This window comes from Numenius arquata, chromosome 5, assembly GCF_964106895.1.
Source record: "Numenius arquata chromosome 5, bNumArq3.hap1.1, whole genome shotgun sequence".
NCBI classification, from domain to species: Eukaryota; Metazoa; Chordata; class Aves; order Charadriiformes; family Scolopacidae; genus Numenius; species Numenius arquata.
In genome coordinates this window covers 54,991,369-55,007,086 of record NC_133580.1, presented here as the reverse complement: position 1 = coordinate 55,007,086, position 15,718 = coordinate 54,991,369, and the positions used below count along the sequence as shown (strand labels likewise).

Sequence of the window (15,718 nt, the reverse complement as noted above, 5' to 3'; positions counted from 1 at the left end):
AATTTATCTTGGGAGGGACCTCAGGAGGTCTGTAGCCCAAACTGCTGCTCAAAGAACCTCCAGTGTTTGCTTACCCTTATAGGGAAATAGTTTTCCTTATATTTGACTGCAACCTCTCTGGTTTCAACTTAAGCACGTAGTCTTCATTAAAGGCTGAAATGTTATATCTTGCATTTCATGCGCACCAGTATCACCAGGTTTCCGATCCATCATCAGTGGAACTGAGCATCTTGACTTTGAAGTTCAGTATCTTCTCCATTCATCATGTTCTGATTCCTGTAAATTCTTCCAAACAAATTCTTCATTGTTGTGCCTTTTTACCTTGACACCTACGAGTAGCTAAGGTGCTAACACAGGAGGCCACTCTCTATCACCCTGACTTTATTTATCAACTTTATTGGCTCTTTTGGCCCCCTCTACCACTTGGTAGTGGTAGTGATTTTCAGTTGTGGTGTTATTGGACAGACGTGCTTTTTGGTCCAGAAACACCTTTTATGACTGTGCTGAACCTAGTGCAATAAGGCTGTGAGCACATACAGAGCTCCGTGTGGTACACATTATTATATACATGCCTACATATACACACAATAAGCGTTATCACAAATAATAATCAAACATAAGGCTTTATTTTTGTACTGGTTTAAGGATTTTTCCTCCCAATCTGTTCTACCAGTATGATAATGTGGGCATAACTAAACCAATTCAAAAAATACTTCCAGTTTATCACACTCCTCTCCTCCTATGAGAAATACTGCACCAGCATAACCTCTCCGCTAGCTACATCATAGCATCGTCTAGGTCGGGAGGGGCCTTTAAGATCATCAAGTCCAACCATTAACCTAACACTGCTTTGGTTAACGGGTTCTATCTCTACGCTGCTAATAAAGAAGTTATCCACCACACAGACGGCCGACCGGCACCTGTTTGTCGAGGGTCAGGCAGCCAGTTTTACCCTCATCAACACCATTTCCACGTGCAATCCTGAGGGCATAAAAACACTACCTGATGGCGTGAATTTTGATGACTGGAAGATTTTGGTCTCTTCGAAGTCCTTGCTAAGCAAACTTCTCCTCAAAAATCTGCAAAGGCGTGCAGCCTTTGTGGAGAGATGTGCTGCTTTGCCCGGATCCAAAGCCACCCTCTTGCTACCGACACCGACCCAACACACTATATCGGATTTGCTGGGGGTTTCTTCGCCCTTCGCACCGGCAAGGCCCGAGCAGAGCCCCTGCTGCCGGGCCTGCAGGGCCGCGGGGCAGGAGGCCGCCCTACCTAGCCCTGGCCCCCGGCCCGGCCACCACCGGGGCCCCTCCGGGAGGCGGAGCGGGGCCAGCGGCCCGGCCCCGGGGGTCGCCGCCGGGAGGGAAAGTCCCCTTCCGGGGCAGGAAATTCCCGCCGCGTCTCCGGCTGCGACGCCGCGCTACGGGCGGGGCTTTCGCAACGCAGGGCCAGCCCCGTCCTCGGCCCCTGGAGTGACCCTCACTCCCCCTCAGCAGCCTCTCGCCGGTCCCACCTTCACCGTGACACATACACCCCATACACGCACCCCGGTTCGGCCTGGCGGCCCCTCGTCCTCCCCGGGCCCAGTTCCCCCCTCAGCCGCTCCTCGTCCTCCCCGGGGCCAGTTCCCCCCTCAGCCGCTCCTCGTCCTCCCCGGGGCCAGCTCCCCCCTCAGCCGCCCATCCTTTAGCAGTGCCCGCCCTCATTCACCTCAGCCACCCCTCCTTCAGCCCGGACTTCCCCGGTCCCCTCAGCAGTCTCCCGCTCGCCCCGGGCCCCCTCTCCCGTTTCAGCTCCTTCCCGTCCCACCCCTTCCCCCGCGCAGCCCCCGGCTGCCTTCCCCTCTCATTCGCCCCTCGCCGGGGTTCCCCGGCCCGCCTTGCCCCCGGGGCCGCCTCCCGGGCTGCCCTCCCCCGCGGCGGGGTTCCCCACGCTGCGCGGAGGCGGAGCGCGGCCCGGCCCGCCCTGTGCCGGAGGAAAGCGGCGGGGAAAGGGAAGGGGAAGGGCAGCAGGCGGGTCCTGCAGGCCCTTAAAGAAAAGCGGCCGTCCTCCTCCCCCCCCGACGGGGAAGGCGGAAGAGCGAAACAGCAGCAGCGGCCCCAGCCCCGCCTGGCTCCTCTCCGGGTTTATATGCACCTGGCCGGATTACTGCTGGCACCGGAGAAGAAAGAGAAGGGGCAGCAGCGTGAACACGGCTTACCTTCCCCGGCCATGTGCTCGGTAAGCGAGGCGAGCAGCACGGACCCCTTGGCGGCCCGCTTCAGGCAGGTGGAGGAGACGCTGGAGAAGTTGCACCGGGAGAACCGGAGTCTGAAGAACAAAGTGCCCCGCTACAACGCGCTCTGCACCTTGTACCACGAGTCCGCCCAGCAGCTGAAGCACCTCCAGCTGCAGCTGGCCGCCAAGGAGGCCACCATCCGGGAGCTGCGGACCAGCCTGGCCCGCCAGCAGCCGGCGGCGGGGGGAGAGGCGGGTTCGGCGGGCGCGGAGCCGGCCCGCTCGCTGGTGGAGAGCCTGCTGGAGCAGCTGGGGCAGGCCAAGGAGCAGCTGAGGGACAGCCAGCGACTCTCGGAGAAGAAAATGGAAGCTCTCAGCCAGGTAAAAACCCACGACGGCCCCGGGCCGGCGGCCCCTAGCCTCCCCGGGCCAGAGAGGGGGTGCGTGTGTACCCGACTGCAGCAGCCGCCAGCCCGGGAGCTGTGCTTCCCCCCTCCTCTCGAGAAGAAAAAAAAACCCAAGGAGTAATTTAAGTTCAGTAAGCCCAGCGGTGGCTTTCCTGAATGGAGGATGCAAACGTTTGGCATTCAGGTTGCCCGCTCGCGTTTATGGAAACAGACCGGGGCGACAGCTTGGTTTAAGTGACTCGCCCGGGGTGGCACAGCAAACTGGCGGTAGCAGAGCCCGGACAGGAGAGCAAATGTCTTGACCCCCGCAATGCCATGCCATGCCATGCCATGCCATGCCATGCCGGTGTGTTTGACAGGTCTTGCTTTAGCGCTGTGTGCCCGGAGTTGGACTCTGCCCAAAGCAACTCTGTATCCAACAGTAGTTCCCACGGCCTTAAAGTTCAGGAAGCTAAACCATAGAAGCGTAAAACAAAAACTTAGCGGGGCATTATAAATCTTTGTGCAACTATTTCCAGAAGGAGAAACAGTAAAACCCCCTAAATTTGGAAGTTCCCTATTACTTACTGAAGACCCTCCTTCTTTACCAGATATAACAGTTTTGTTCTGAAAGATAAGCAACTGATGCCACCACTTTTAGTTTTGTTTTGTTTTTAAGTGGACTTAAAAATTTATTTTTGTATTTATGTTAAGGCAGCACGTTAATACTTGGAGAAGTAACTGGCAAGTCTGGATTCTGAGGAGATAGATAAGGGAAATGGGTATCTTTTATGACAGAAAAAGAAGTCCCATTCACCACAAGTGCTGTTTTTGTTACTGTCATTAAGACTTTCCCATGTTTAGCCTGAAATACTTAAAGAATTTTAAAGCATTTCTTTCTATATGAAGCTGCATAAAGGAATTTCCAAACCGAAAAGCAGTACTTAAAATTGAAACAAGTATTTTTGTCATAAGTAATCTCTTGACCTAATGCTTATACAAAACATTTTCCATGTATGACACTCACCTAAAATACATTTAAATAAGTTCATGTTTGGAAATTGGTAATAAGAGATGATCTTACTGACACTTTGCAAACAGATGACAAACCTGTGGTATCTGAGTATATTTTGAAGTCTGATGCTCAATGCTTTTAATCTACAGCAAAGGGGAAATTTAGCATGACGCTAAAGAATTCAAAGGTCAGTAATAAGAACAAGTTCTATTTCTATAAGTTAGATATTAATTTTATTCTTTTTACACATAAATATTTTATGCCCAATCGGAAACACTGAAATCATTGCCACTTAATAACAACAAAAAAAGCCATTTTGTGAAGTCAGAGGCCTATGTGCTGGCAAAGAAGAGCGCTCACTGTGATTTACAGCTCCATTAATACTCCCAAAGAACAGGAAGGGTAGAGTCAAGCTTGTACCTGTCTCATGGTCTATGCTGGCATCCAGGGCATCATTGATTCTGGAGGAGCAGTGCTGCAGCGGTTTCTGTTATCAGCATCTCTACTTTTTGAGGATATTGAGCACAAGCTTAATGTTTTTGACAAAGTCAGAACTGTTGTACTTCAGATGCATGGTGCTATAGAGCGGTTTACCCCAGTAAGCAAGCAAACTTCTTCCTTCTCAAAACATCTGCAGAGAGATTAACTTAATGCAGTGCAGATGATCCCACAGAGCACAGAGTTATTCAACAAGAACATGCGCAACAAGATACACAGTTGTCTCCAAAGAGTGTGTCAGACCCCCTTCCATACCTTGGAGAGTCATTGCTGCCACACAGACTTCATTTTTTGTTTGTTTGTCCTTGCCACTCATCCTTTCCCAAGTGGGAAGGTTGCTGTGTATGCTCCCTCTGCTTTGTCCTTGTGACAGTGCCAGGCAATGAATACACTTCACTGATTTTTGATGACCTTCCAGTTCCTTTTTTTTTTTTTTTTGGAGGAAAATCCCTGCTGTCTGGTAATTCAGAATGCAGGACCAGCAAGCATTTCTTAGTCTCCATAATTATCCCTTTTAAATTTGTTTCTTCTAAGTTCCATCTTTGGTTTGTTGCTGCTGTATATCTTTTCATAAAATTTTCCTGAATCTTTGCTTGTGATTTCTTCATTTGACTGACTAGGAAGTGCTTGTATAACTGTCCAAGCAGTTCTTGATTTTGATTGACTGATCTGTCAGTTCCACAGTTGAGTGATTATATAAAAATGAATTGGATTTATTTTACTTTTAAAGTACTTGGCAATGAGTATAGAAGCAATATGGAATACTACAATATGGAATTCAGTCTTAGACATATTTTGGCTTTTGAGTTCACTTTGCTTTTAAGTAACTTCCCCTCCCCCTTATGTTTAGGAAGTACAGAGGTTGAATCAGCAACTAGAGGAGAAAAATGGAGAGATACAGCAAATGATAAATCAGCCTCCATATGAAAAGGAGAGAGAAATCTTACGACTTCAGAAGAGCTTGGCAGAGAGAGAGAAGGCTCAGGCCACCAGCGATGTTTTGTGCCGCTCACTGACTGATGAAACTCACCAACTTCAACGCAAATTAGCATCCACAGCAGAAATGTGTCAACATCTGGCAAAATGTCTAGAAGAGAAGCAAAGAAAAGAGAAGGGGAATTCAGATGACCAGACACCTACTGAAAGATCTAATCAGGTATTCTTACTGCTACTATGTTTCTTTAAAGTCTTATTAGCTTCTGAGGTGTTAATTACAATATGACAGTTGTAACTGGGGAGTGGTGAGAAATGTCCCTTTAAGTAATTTCATGGAGGGTGAAAAGCTCTAGACAATTCTGAGTACCAAAAATTGACAACTGCTTCCATCCTAAATCACTTGCATTTTTGCCACCTCGGTTATTATCAGATCCTGCATATACAGGAGACAGTACCTGCTTTATACTGCAGCATGCTGCTCTGCATCACTAGATGGTGCTGTGCTTTTTTGAAGGTGCTATCTCCTGATTACTTAAGTATCTAAATCACAAAACAAAGCAGAGATATTTCAAAGTAGTATTTATATTAAGAACTTTATAGTACATGGTCTTCTCAGATGAGGATCTGGCTTTGCACACATAGCACAGACCTACAGAAGGTTGGTTAGGGAAGAATGAGTCAAGGTGTCTTTTTTTTTTTTTTTTCCTTCCATCTGGAGTTCCCCCTTAACCCCCCCAAGTGCAAGGCAATGTTTCTCTCTGGCAGGGATGTTTAGAAGATAGGAAAGTGGCAAAAATGCTGCTGAGGGGCACAAAGAAACACCTGGATTTTGACATACTTTGCTAATGGCTGTGTGGCTTTGCCTCACCATCACCTTACGGAAGCTTTTCAGCACAGGGCAGAGGTAGATCGTGTTGTTCTGTTGTTCCAGAAGTTATGACGGGTCAGAGTCTTTGGGTAATTCATGATAATATCATAAGGAAATAATATTAGAGGTGCTGCCTCCAGTAACAGATCAGAGTATTGAGTAGGACGCCACAGCTAATTCTCACAAAAAAAGAGTAATTCTCTCTCGTGTTCTGACTGCTGCGTAGCGGTAATGCTGTGTTTCACACGACCGCTCGTCTGTGCTTTTATGGTAAACTCTACATATGCTCACTTCTACTCTGTAAAGCATCCCAGGAGCATTTCCAAAGAAAACTAATTCATGTTAAAGTTACCTGTAAGAAGTAGTTAGAGGCTGACTAGATAGAAGAAAAAAGGACTTAAGGTACTTGAAGCGTTTAGCATTATCATATTTTACGTGTACTTAATAGACAGGAAACTTGATTGACTTTGATATATGTAATAAGTAGCTAACCTTGTACAGTGGGGACTTCCCTGTTGAAGAAGAGAAATTTCAGATGCAATTACTAGCTGATTCTAGGGAATTTTGTACAAAAGTGTTCTATATTACTCACGTACACTGGGGTTTTTTTAAGCAGATGTCACAACTGTAAAAAAGAGGTATCATTTTAGTCAATTATTTAGCAAGCAGGGTTTTTTTCCCCCTCAGTAATTTCTTCCTAGTACTGGCCAAAATTGACAGTAATAACAAAGCAAGATGAAGGCATATGTGTGTCTCTGTCCTGCATTCCCTGACTCCAAACAAGTAATTTCCAAGGAGTTTGTGTACACTGTTAAGCTCCATTGTTACCAGTTAGACCCTCATGCATGTAAAATGTGTGGTATTTTTCTTCTTACCTTTAGTAGGTTCAGAATTTGCTAAGACAGATATGTTTTTATGACACCATACAGATCTATTTAAAAGCACTACCGAGGCATTTTAACCTGAGTACATTTTTGCCCTGTTTATTAATAATAAAAGCTGTAGGCTATACTATTAGCATTTAGAAATATACTATATAGAAATAAGTAGGCCTAGATGTATGTATGTTTCACTGATAGCAAGTAGTTTTAGAAGCATTAAAAAAAAATTACTTCCAGTTTAACAGCATAGCTAAGTAGCATTTGGGACTCTTATTTTAAACTAACACTTCTTTTTATCTGAAAATTATAGCTTTTAGACAATGAAACTTCACTTCAAGCTCTTATCTGCAACCTACAAGATGAAAACAGGATGTTAAAACAAAAAGTAGCTCACGTGAGTACTTTCATTCTGTACAAGATTAAGATTTGATTGTTTTGAATTACAGTAAATTTGGAATAGGTAAGGCCTGGTTAATCTAGTTAAAAGGCAGTTTAATGTGACAAATATTTTTTGAGTTGTTACAACATGGCATATGGGTTTTGTTCCCTTAGCTAAGAACAACTTAGTACATTATTTTTAATGTATTGGGGTTTTGTTGTTAAAAAATACACTGCAAAAGAAAATTGTTCCTGTGTTCCTTCTGTGCATCAATATTCCACCCCAGGAGAATGGCACTAGGCCCAGGGTGACCGCCAACCCCTCACATTCCATATTATTTAACACCGTCCCTATGAATTGGCAAATGGGGAAGGCTGCTCGTGAGCAGCTTGGCGTATAGCACGATAGTCTTCAGCTCTCCTGTAAAGTGGCTTATCCACACTCTGCGATTGAGTCAGCAGATTGTATTATCTTTTAGAGAATTTTGCTCCTGCACATATAGACAGTCTACAAAAGTTTGGAAGTTTTTGTCTTCATGTTTATGTCTTCATGTTCTTCACGACTCCCCTGGGTAATCTTTCAGGTGGAAGACTTAAATGCCAAATGGCAGAAATATGACGCAAGTAGGGATGAGTATGTGAAGCGGCTCCACTTGCAGCTGAAAGAGATGAAGTCACAGCTGGAGCAGCAGCACGGAGTAACTTCAGCACAAACCAATTCTGACCTGATGCACAAGGAGATATTCCGGTTAAACAAGCTACTGGAAGAAAAAATGAATGAATGCATAAAAACAAAGAGAGAATTGGAAGATGTGAAGAAGGCTAGTGAAGGAGATAATGAGCGCATACAAATGCTGGAACAACAGGTCATTAAGTTTCTTTTTCCTAGAGATGGGAACTCTTTGTTTCTCTCCAGACCACTTTTCCAAGGGCAAAAAAATGAAAGTATTTCTTTTGACATTTGCCACTTTTCTTGCCGCATTTGGCTACACTGTTAACAGAGATTTAAAGGAAACTCACTACTTAAAAGAACTGCCTGCAGTTCTGCTGGTTTTAATACAAGATATGAAAAATCTGAAAAACAAATACAAATACCTTTAAAGTACAGATATGATATAGAAGATAATATTGGGATTCTGGGAATAAGTATTTATAAACAAAGGAATCACAGCCTCAACTTTTTAATCTAGCCTGCCAGTATTCTAATTTGTAAAATATTAACATAATAGTAACTCTTTTTCAGGTCCTAGTTTATAAAGATGATTTCACATCTGAGAGATCAGACAGAGAACGAGCACAGAGTAAAATACAAGAGCTTCAGGCAGAAGTTGCATGTCTGCAGCACCAGCTAGCAAGAAGACAGGTAAGAAAGCAACGTGCTACTTTTTCAATTAAAGCATGTCAACAGGATTCAGGACTAAAATATACTTTTAAATATATTTGAAAAAAATCTTACTACTTCTAAAACCATTTCAGCTCAGTGCAGCTATCAAAAACTTATATTGTTTCATAGTAATTTCTAGTGGAGATGCTTCCCAATACATGCGTGATACCCCTATCCAGTCTATTTTCTTTCTGTTTTGGATCAATATGAGTTCTTAGAAGGAAGTAACAGTGGCATCTTTAAAGTAGCATACTGATTATATTCTGTCTTTACTGCAAGCCTTCTTTACAATTATGTTAATAAAATTCAAAAACTGATGCATAATTTATTTACAGATTTTCTGATAAAAACATGAGCAGTGTTTTCAGATAAATATGATAAAATATTCTGTTAAAGAATATCTTTTTACTGCATCTTTTTCAAGAACGCCTCTTTATCTTTCTAGGACTCAAGAGACACAAGTAGTCACTTCAGAGTTCACACTGGTAACAAAAATCATATATATGTACAGACGAACGTTGAACATCTACGAGGCAATAGTCCGGGCCAAACAGGCACGAGAAGAACATCTTCACAGTCTGAACAAGCCTCTTCTCCTGTGGACAATGGAAACTCAGGATGTGAGGGCAGGGCACAGGGCGAACTCAGATGCCCTCACTGTATGAGGTTTTTCAGTGATGAACTCAGTGATGAATTCCTCAAGCACGTTGCTGAATGTTGCCAGTGACCACGTGATTTGAGGCTTGTAAGTTGATCACTACTTTAAAGACAGTAAAACTTTACTCTGTGCATATCTCCTACAGTCTTAAATCACAGTAATTCAAATGGACAGCTCTTAGGAAGTGTTAGCATGAACAATATCTACCTCTTACTTGATTTCTCCTCCTCTTGGGACTGTGTGAAAGACTTCAAGATAAAGCAAAGTGTTCTTATGAAGAATAATTTCTGACAACTACGAAGAAGGCAAGAATAATGCAAATTCTACTACAAACTAAACTGAAACTTAGGGTGGTAGTTAGCGTCAGAGTGCAGCTTGACTCATATTCGAGTCTAACTCTTGACAGCAGTCTGAAGACTTGTGAAAAAAATAACTGAACTTGAAATTTTCCTCCTCTTCCAAAAATGTAGGCTGCAGAATGGGGGAGGAGCACTTTGGCAGAAGATAGGAGAAATCTTACTGCGCTTTATCTGGATTAAAAGCAAAAGTATTTTCTTGGCTGAACTTTTAGACATCTCATCTGAAAATCCTTACGTTCAACTAAAATCAGCAGAAGTGAAGAAAACATGAAAGGGCTGGTTATTGACTAAAACTAGCCTGTCTTTTTGCACAGAAACAATGTACAGGGATATTTATTTTTTTCTGTGCCATAAGTAATTATTTTACACATTTGTAAATGTGTATTTGTGTAATTATTGATTGTATCCCTATTTTACCTAAGGATTATTTTTATAATAAAAGTGATTGTGCAGTTGCTTTACTACATTAGTAAAGTGGTCAAAAATCTCTCTTTCAGTGTAAGTATTTAAATGTGAAATAGTATAGTTACTGGGACTAAGGGCTAACTAAATGTCATGGTTTCAGATACGAGTTATTTCACTACTTCAGGGATAACCAGGGTCTCAGACTATTTTCAAATATGTTGAAAAAACACTCATTTATGAAAGGAAGAACAGCCTTTCAGATGCACAAGAAAACATTTAATGCCCTACCCTGCCACACAGATGTGATGACGCCAGTGCAAGCTTAAATTTCTTCATATCCTATCTACACTGGAGATAACTTCAACAAATAGCAGGGGATTGTTTTGAGAAGTATCAGAAGTTAAGGTGTACAAATGTACCAGGGCCACAGGTTTTTCCAGCCATAGCTCCAGGTGCTTCTCCCCAGTCAGAGCTGGAGTTAAGGATGGGATACAAAGTCTAAAGGCTTAGTACAGCCGGGACCTTTCAATAATTAAAGAAAACTTACTTTGTGTAACAACACTCTTCTGCTTTGCTTCCTTCCCCTTACTACACTTTAGGAGGACTGTGGATATTTCCCTTGATATTTCCTTTTCATGATCCTGGAAGACGATGGTTTATGCCAATGTTGCCTTAGGTGGGATTTTACCAAAAAAGATGCATGGGCCACTGCATGCAGTAGGCAGGTGCAATGGTTCCTATTAATCTAATCTTAAACTGACTGCAAACCTGTGATTGATTACTAGCTTGTTTTTCCCAACACAACATAAAAATCTCTGCTTGTTTGTGTATTTTGTTACTTTTTTTTTAAGTGACCGTTTTATACATCGCCTTTTAAGGTCAGAGATCAGATGCAGCCCACAGAATATAGGCTGAGAAACATATGATTAAACTTCCTGTGGCATAAGATGATCTTTACTTTTTCTGACTGTTCTCATTAGACAAGCCTTGTTTACAGCTTCAATGTACACCAATACTATAGTGCCAGTGATTGACACAGCAGAATATGGACCTTTTTTAGGGATTCACATTACAAGATAGTCACAGAGACAAAACACAGCAATATAATAAGTCAGATCTTGGCAGTGCATTGGTTTTTTACTGCATTTGAGATGATCACTGCTTTAATATACATCAGTCAGAAGCTCAAGTCTGCTATAGGTTTCCACTCATGTTAATCCCTGTGGGTATAGTTGGACAGACTGACCTAGAACTATTAGAAATAGAGGCAAGGATTAGATACAAGAATCTGCAGTACACAGAAATTAATAGTACCTATTCTTGTCATTTTAAGACCTGTGAGTTAGTCCCCTTGTCAGAGCAGAGATTAGGTCCAAATCCTGGGAAAGAAAAGCACTTCAGTGCCGGGAAGCTGGATGTATCTCCATAGAGGACCACACCGGACCAACAGACACCAACAGGTAAAGTTACAGATCAAGCACAGATTACAGCTACCACCTAAAGCTGTGCAATAAACGACTGGAATTTGAATACCCACAGCAAAAATCTAGGACAGATCTGCTGGTTTTCAGCATAAAAATACTTCACTTCAGAGCTATTTTATTTTACCATTTCCTACTGAGTTTTTTTTTCCAGGTGGTAAAAAGCCCTACCTCTTTCTTTCATGCTTTGGCTTAACCAAGAAACCAGCTACACACGCTATCAAGAACCACCAGTGTCTTACATGCAAATGGTTGTTTCAGATTATAGGGTGTAAACTATTCCTCCTATGAAAACAGTGCTTTGACTGCTACACTGAAGTCACTGGTAGATCTCCTGAAGAAACAGCGTAACGTCTTTACTTGCCCTCTCACCAGGCAGAGCACACACATCCGGGCATCCCAAGCAATTACCACCATCACCTACATTCACAATTCAGGTTCCTCAACTCGTAGGCCAGAATGCATAAAAACTGTCAGCTCCACTGCCCCAACGCTGAAGTGAAAGCCGCCAGGAGTTCCCAGCTTTTTTTGAACCCTTTAAATTAAGGAAAGCTCCTTCTGGCCTCAGACCGGTTTTCTTCCCAACTTGGATGGCCGTCCAAGTACTGCATGTCTTGTTTGGTTGAACAGTAAAAGAAACCCAGCTCCTTTCCCAAAAGGAAGCAATAAAGATGTATGAGTAAGAAAATAACTGCATAAGATGAAAGGAACTTCAATAGCATAAACTTTATGAACTTTCATTACCCATTTGTACCACGCTTGTTCACTGAAACACACATCATCTGTAAAACTGCAGAAAGAAGTCCTCACACAAGAGACAGACTCTTGAAACCATACAGAAAAACTCCGTGACTGTATGGGACTCGGTTCCTTATTTGCTGAAGTGGCAACAAAAGGCATCCAAGATAAATGAACCCTCTTATCAGGCCAAGTAAACACCCCTTTAGGCTTCTGTAAATCTCTCCTTGCTGGTGAGCAATGCCTGTACTGGAGAGGCATGCCAGTACTGGAAGACAGATAGAGGTACCCCTGTAGGTCCAGTGAGGCTGGGTAGAGGCAGGATAACTGTCTCTTCTGGGACTCGTGGCGATGTGTCTTAACATATTAAGAGCTGCCAAGATGTGTTGTCCAATTACATTCATGATTAGTCCATCCCTTTTCCTAAAATTCCCCCCTCATTAAGTTACCTTCCCTCAGTGTTGCTCTCCAAACCAGCCTGAGTTCAGACCCGGGACAAGCTCAGAGCCCCCGAGCAGCTTTCTCACCAGCAATGAGGTTTTCAGACCAGGTTTACCCTCCTAAGTGCTGGCAAGCTGGTTCTCATTATTTCTGGACCTAATTATAACCTATTTTGCTCACCATTTTAAGGTAAATGCTGTTATACTAATAACTCTGCTGGTTGCCATGCAGAAGTAGGCCCTCAGGACACAATCACGACAGCAGCTGTAGGCAAGACTGACTCACTGCGTCTCAGAAAATACAACTGGGAGAAGCCTCAGAAGTTGGTCCTTACCCCAAAAGCCCCAAGGGAGAGAAGTTCAACGATAATGTTGTCTGCTGTAGCATGGGCAGTATAGAGCCTAAAAAACATCTCAAATCTTCTCCAACTTTTAAGGCAACATCTGCTTCCCCCTCCAATTATTTAGGACATCACATCTTTTAAAACAAGCCTTAAATGATGCCTCAAGATTAAGTACTCACTAATAGTAAAACCGACGACAAGAATAAAATTTGTTCAAGAAGCAGATACCTATGCTTTATGGTATTTTTTTTTTTTAAACTTCCATTTCCTGTGGCTTCGCTGCGTGTGTATATATAGAAAGCAAGGGAAATTCCAAACAAGATGCCACACCATCGTACTCAGAACAGCAGTGCTTCTCATTCTAAAAAAGGGAAGTCTCAAATTATTTTTCTACAAAATCTATGTGAATTCAAAGTATGCTGTAGTAATATTTCCTAGTACCGCGCTCCAGTAGCTATCAGCTTGGGGGGTTCAGCTAAAAACCTATAGCATAAGAAATACTTACAAAGCACTAGGTCAACCCAGCAGGACCTCAGCAGAGGGATGGGGTATCAGGTTAAGCACTCCTGCCTTCTCACCTGATGTCTCAAATCACTCACTACAGGCAAAGCCCAGCCCAGCACCCTCACTGAAGCTTTCCCTGCCATGAGCTGTCCTAGCTTGGGGGATCAGAGGTCCAGCAAGGTCGGGTAGGATTTTACAAGTTGCTGCAGCTACTGCTGAAACAGGGGCTCCTGAAAGGCACCAACTGTCCCGAGTAGCACAGCCTCCACTCCCGCTGCTGCTCGCTGCATTCTTCCCCTTTCTCTTTACTACATCCACTTTTTCGTCTTCTTTTTACATTTACTGGTAAGAAGCTGTTGGTGCAGGAGCTCTTCACAACATGCACTGGATGTGTAGCGTCTATAGTGACTGACAACCTCCCTCAGGAGCTTGAGATATTTCCATAGCACATGGAGCTCCATTGGGAACAGCACTGAACCAGATGGTGGGTTACAAGACAGCTTATTTCTAGAAGGCATCAAAAACCCCCATTTGAAGTGTGTACTCAGCCATGCTTGTTCCCCTGACCGTCCTTCCTCGGGCCAACCCTCCAGCGTGCTTTCTGGTGACCTGGTTGACGGATGGGCCAAGTACCCACAAGCAGGGCAGCTCTGGTTCCTCATGATGACACCCACCTCCTCAGTGTCACACGAACTCACCTGGCCTGAGGCTTTCACACTGACTTCTCAAGGAGTGGGAGGGAGGAAAGAGCAGTGGGACCCAGTTCTGCAGTGCTTGCAGATCCACCTCCATCCCCTCCCTGTCACCACTGCAACCCTCTCTCCCCTCCTCCCCCATCCTGCTCTCACCCAATCTCTATGTCAAATCTGTCTTCATACAAAAACTGTTTGATTTTATTTTTTTTTAATCACCAACAGACACGTTCTTGGTTACACGCAAATATCACAGGCAGCTTTTACACGGAGGGGTACACGCGTTACCAGGCAAGCCTGGTGCCTGCCCCAACAGCTCTTCGGCCAGCACTAGCACACCCCAGGCCTTGCTGAGCTTCTTGGTTCCTCCTGCAGCCAGACTTCCTCCAGCTACCTCCCAGACCTCCCCAGCACAGCCCAAAATGGCACGGCTGAATGGGACTGTGGGTATCACAGCTCGATGTCCTGCTCCACAGCAGTCAGGACTTGGGTGATGTCTGGGGTTACCTTCTCTGCTGGGACAGGAGCCCACACTAAGGGAATAATGCCTTGCTGGCACAGAGGACAAGGTGCTGACCTGTGGTCTCCCTCCAGCTGTGCCCCTGCAGCCCTCCCTGGGCTGGGGCAGCTGCAGCTCATGAAAGCCAGCCACCTGCACCCTCCACCTGGCCCTGGGCTGGGAGGACAGCCACAGGGCACATGTACCAGCTCTGGGAGCAGCCCCGCTGTGACAAGTCCCACTCACAAAGCCCTGGGGTTTTTCCTGTCTGGGGCAAATCAGGAGACAGGTTCTCATAGCACACTACAGAGCAGGGTCTCCATCTCTCTCAGGACAGAGAAAGGGGGACTTGGTAAGATGTAAAGTGACTCACACAGACCACAGCTGAGCACAGCCTAAAAGAGCATCCTACTCCTTCTCACCACCTGAACTTGCACTCAGTGATACAGATCTAAGTTAGTGGTTCTCAGCTCCTCTTCTACCCTCAGCACTGAGCACCTGCTCCACCATCTGCAAGGCCTATTCTTACCTCTCAGAGGTGGAAGGACAGAGCTTTCCCATGTGCCACCCCCGATGACAGCTCGCAGACGGGAACCAGACATCTCTGGAGGGAAAGAGATCTTTCTTTGATCCTGGCTTCTGTGATAAGGGGCCTCTCTGCCCCTCCACCAAAACCAGTCCTAATCCGAGCCCTAAACTTGAGTAGTGGTTGATACTTAACAGCAGGAACATCTGTCACCCATGAGATGCACCTATTGGGTGCACTTTAGGAACTGCTCCTTGAGCACCGACTGCTCTACACTGCCAGAGCCACCGAGCAAACCCCATAAGAACCTGGTGTAGAGTCCCTAGAAAACGAGAGCTGGAGCTGTTCCCATTCTCAATGGCATCTGAGACTTGGTTTGAGCACTTTGCAGAAGGCCACCTCTGACCCTTACACATCACAACAGGGCAGTCAAAGCAAAGAGCCAGAAGAGCAACAGCAGCACAAAGAGGTGAGCTGGGCAGAAGTTCACCAGCATCCCACATCTTCCG

General features: G+C 44.6%; 1 protein-coding gene across 3 annotated transcripts; it reads left to right on the top strand.

Annotated features, from left to right (window-relative positions):
• The first annotated feature begins 2,067 nt into the window (after positions 1-2,067).
• TNIP2 (TNFAIP3 interacting protein 2) lies at positions 2,068-10,071 on the top strand. Of its 3 annotated transcripts, none has more exons than XM_074148029.1 (6): positions 2,068-2,598; positions 4,967-5,272; positions 7,112-7,195; positions 7,764-8,045; positions 8,423-8,542; positions 9,009-10,071. In XM_074148029.1, the coding sequence occupies exons 1-6, from the start codon at positions 2,131-2,133 to the stop codon at positions 9,288-9,290; spliced, it is 1,542 nt and encodes a 513-aa protein (XP_074004130.1). In that variant the 5' UTR covers positions 2,068-2,130; the 3' UTR covers positions 9,291-10,071. The 3 variants fall into 3 exon arrangements, with proteins under 3 accessions (XP_074004130.1, XP_074004129.1, XP_074004131.1); XM_074148028.1 differs by having other exon boundaries at positions 8,423-8,557; positions 9,009-10,063; XM_074148030.1 differs by lacking the exon at positions 7,764-8,045 and having other exon boundaries at positions 9,009-10,063.
• The last annotated feature ends 5,647 nt before the right edge of the window (positions 10,072-15,718 follow it).

What these genes read in the sequence shown, in the direction of transcription:
- TNIP2 (XM_074148028.1), top strand. Translation starts at nt 2,131, where the DNA reads ATGCACCTGGCCGGATTACTGCTGGCACCGGAGAAGAAAGAGAAGGGG. An exon ending in CTACTGAAAGATCTAATCAG is followed by an intron (nt 5,273 to 7,111) that starts GTATTCTTACTG and finishes TGAAAATTATAG; the next exon opens with CTTTTAGACAATGAAACTTC. An exon ending in GACAGGTAAGAAAGCAACGT is followed by an intron (nt 8,558 to 9,008) that starts GCTACTTTTTCA and finishes TTATCTTTCTAG; the next exon opens with GACTCAAGAGACACAAGTAG.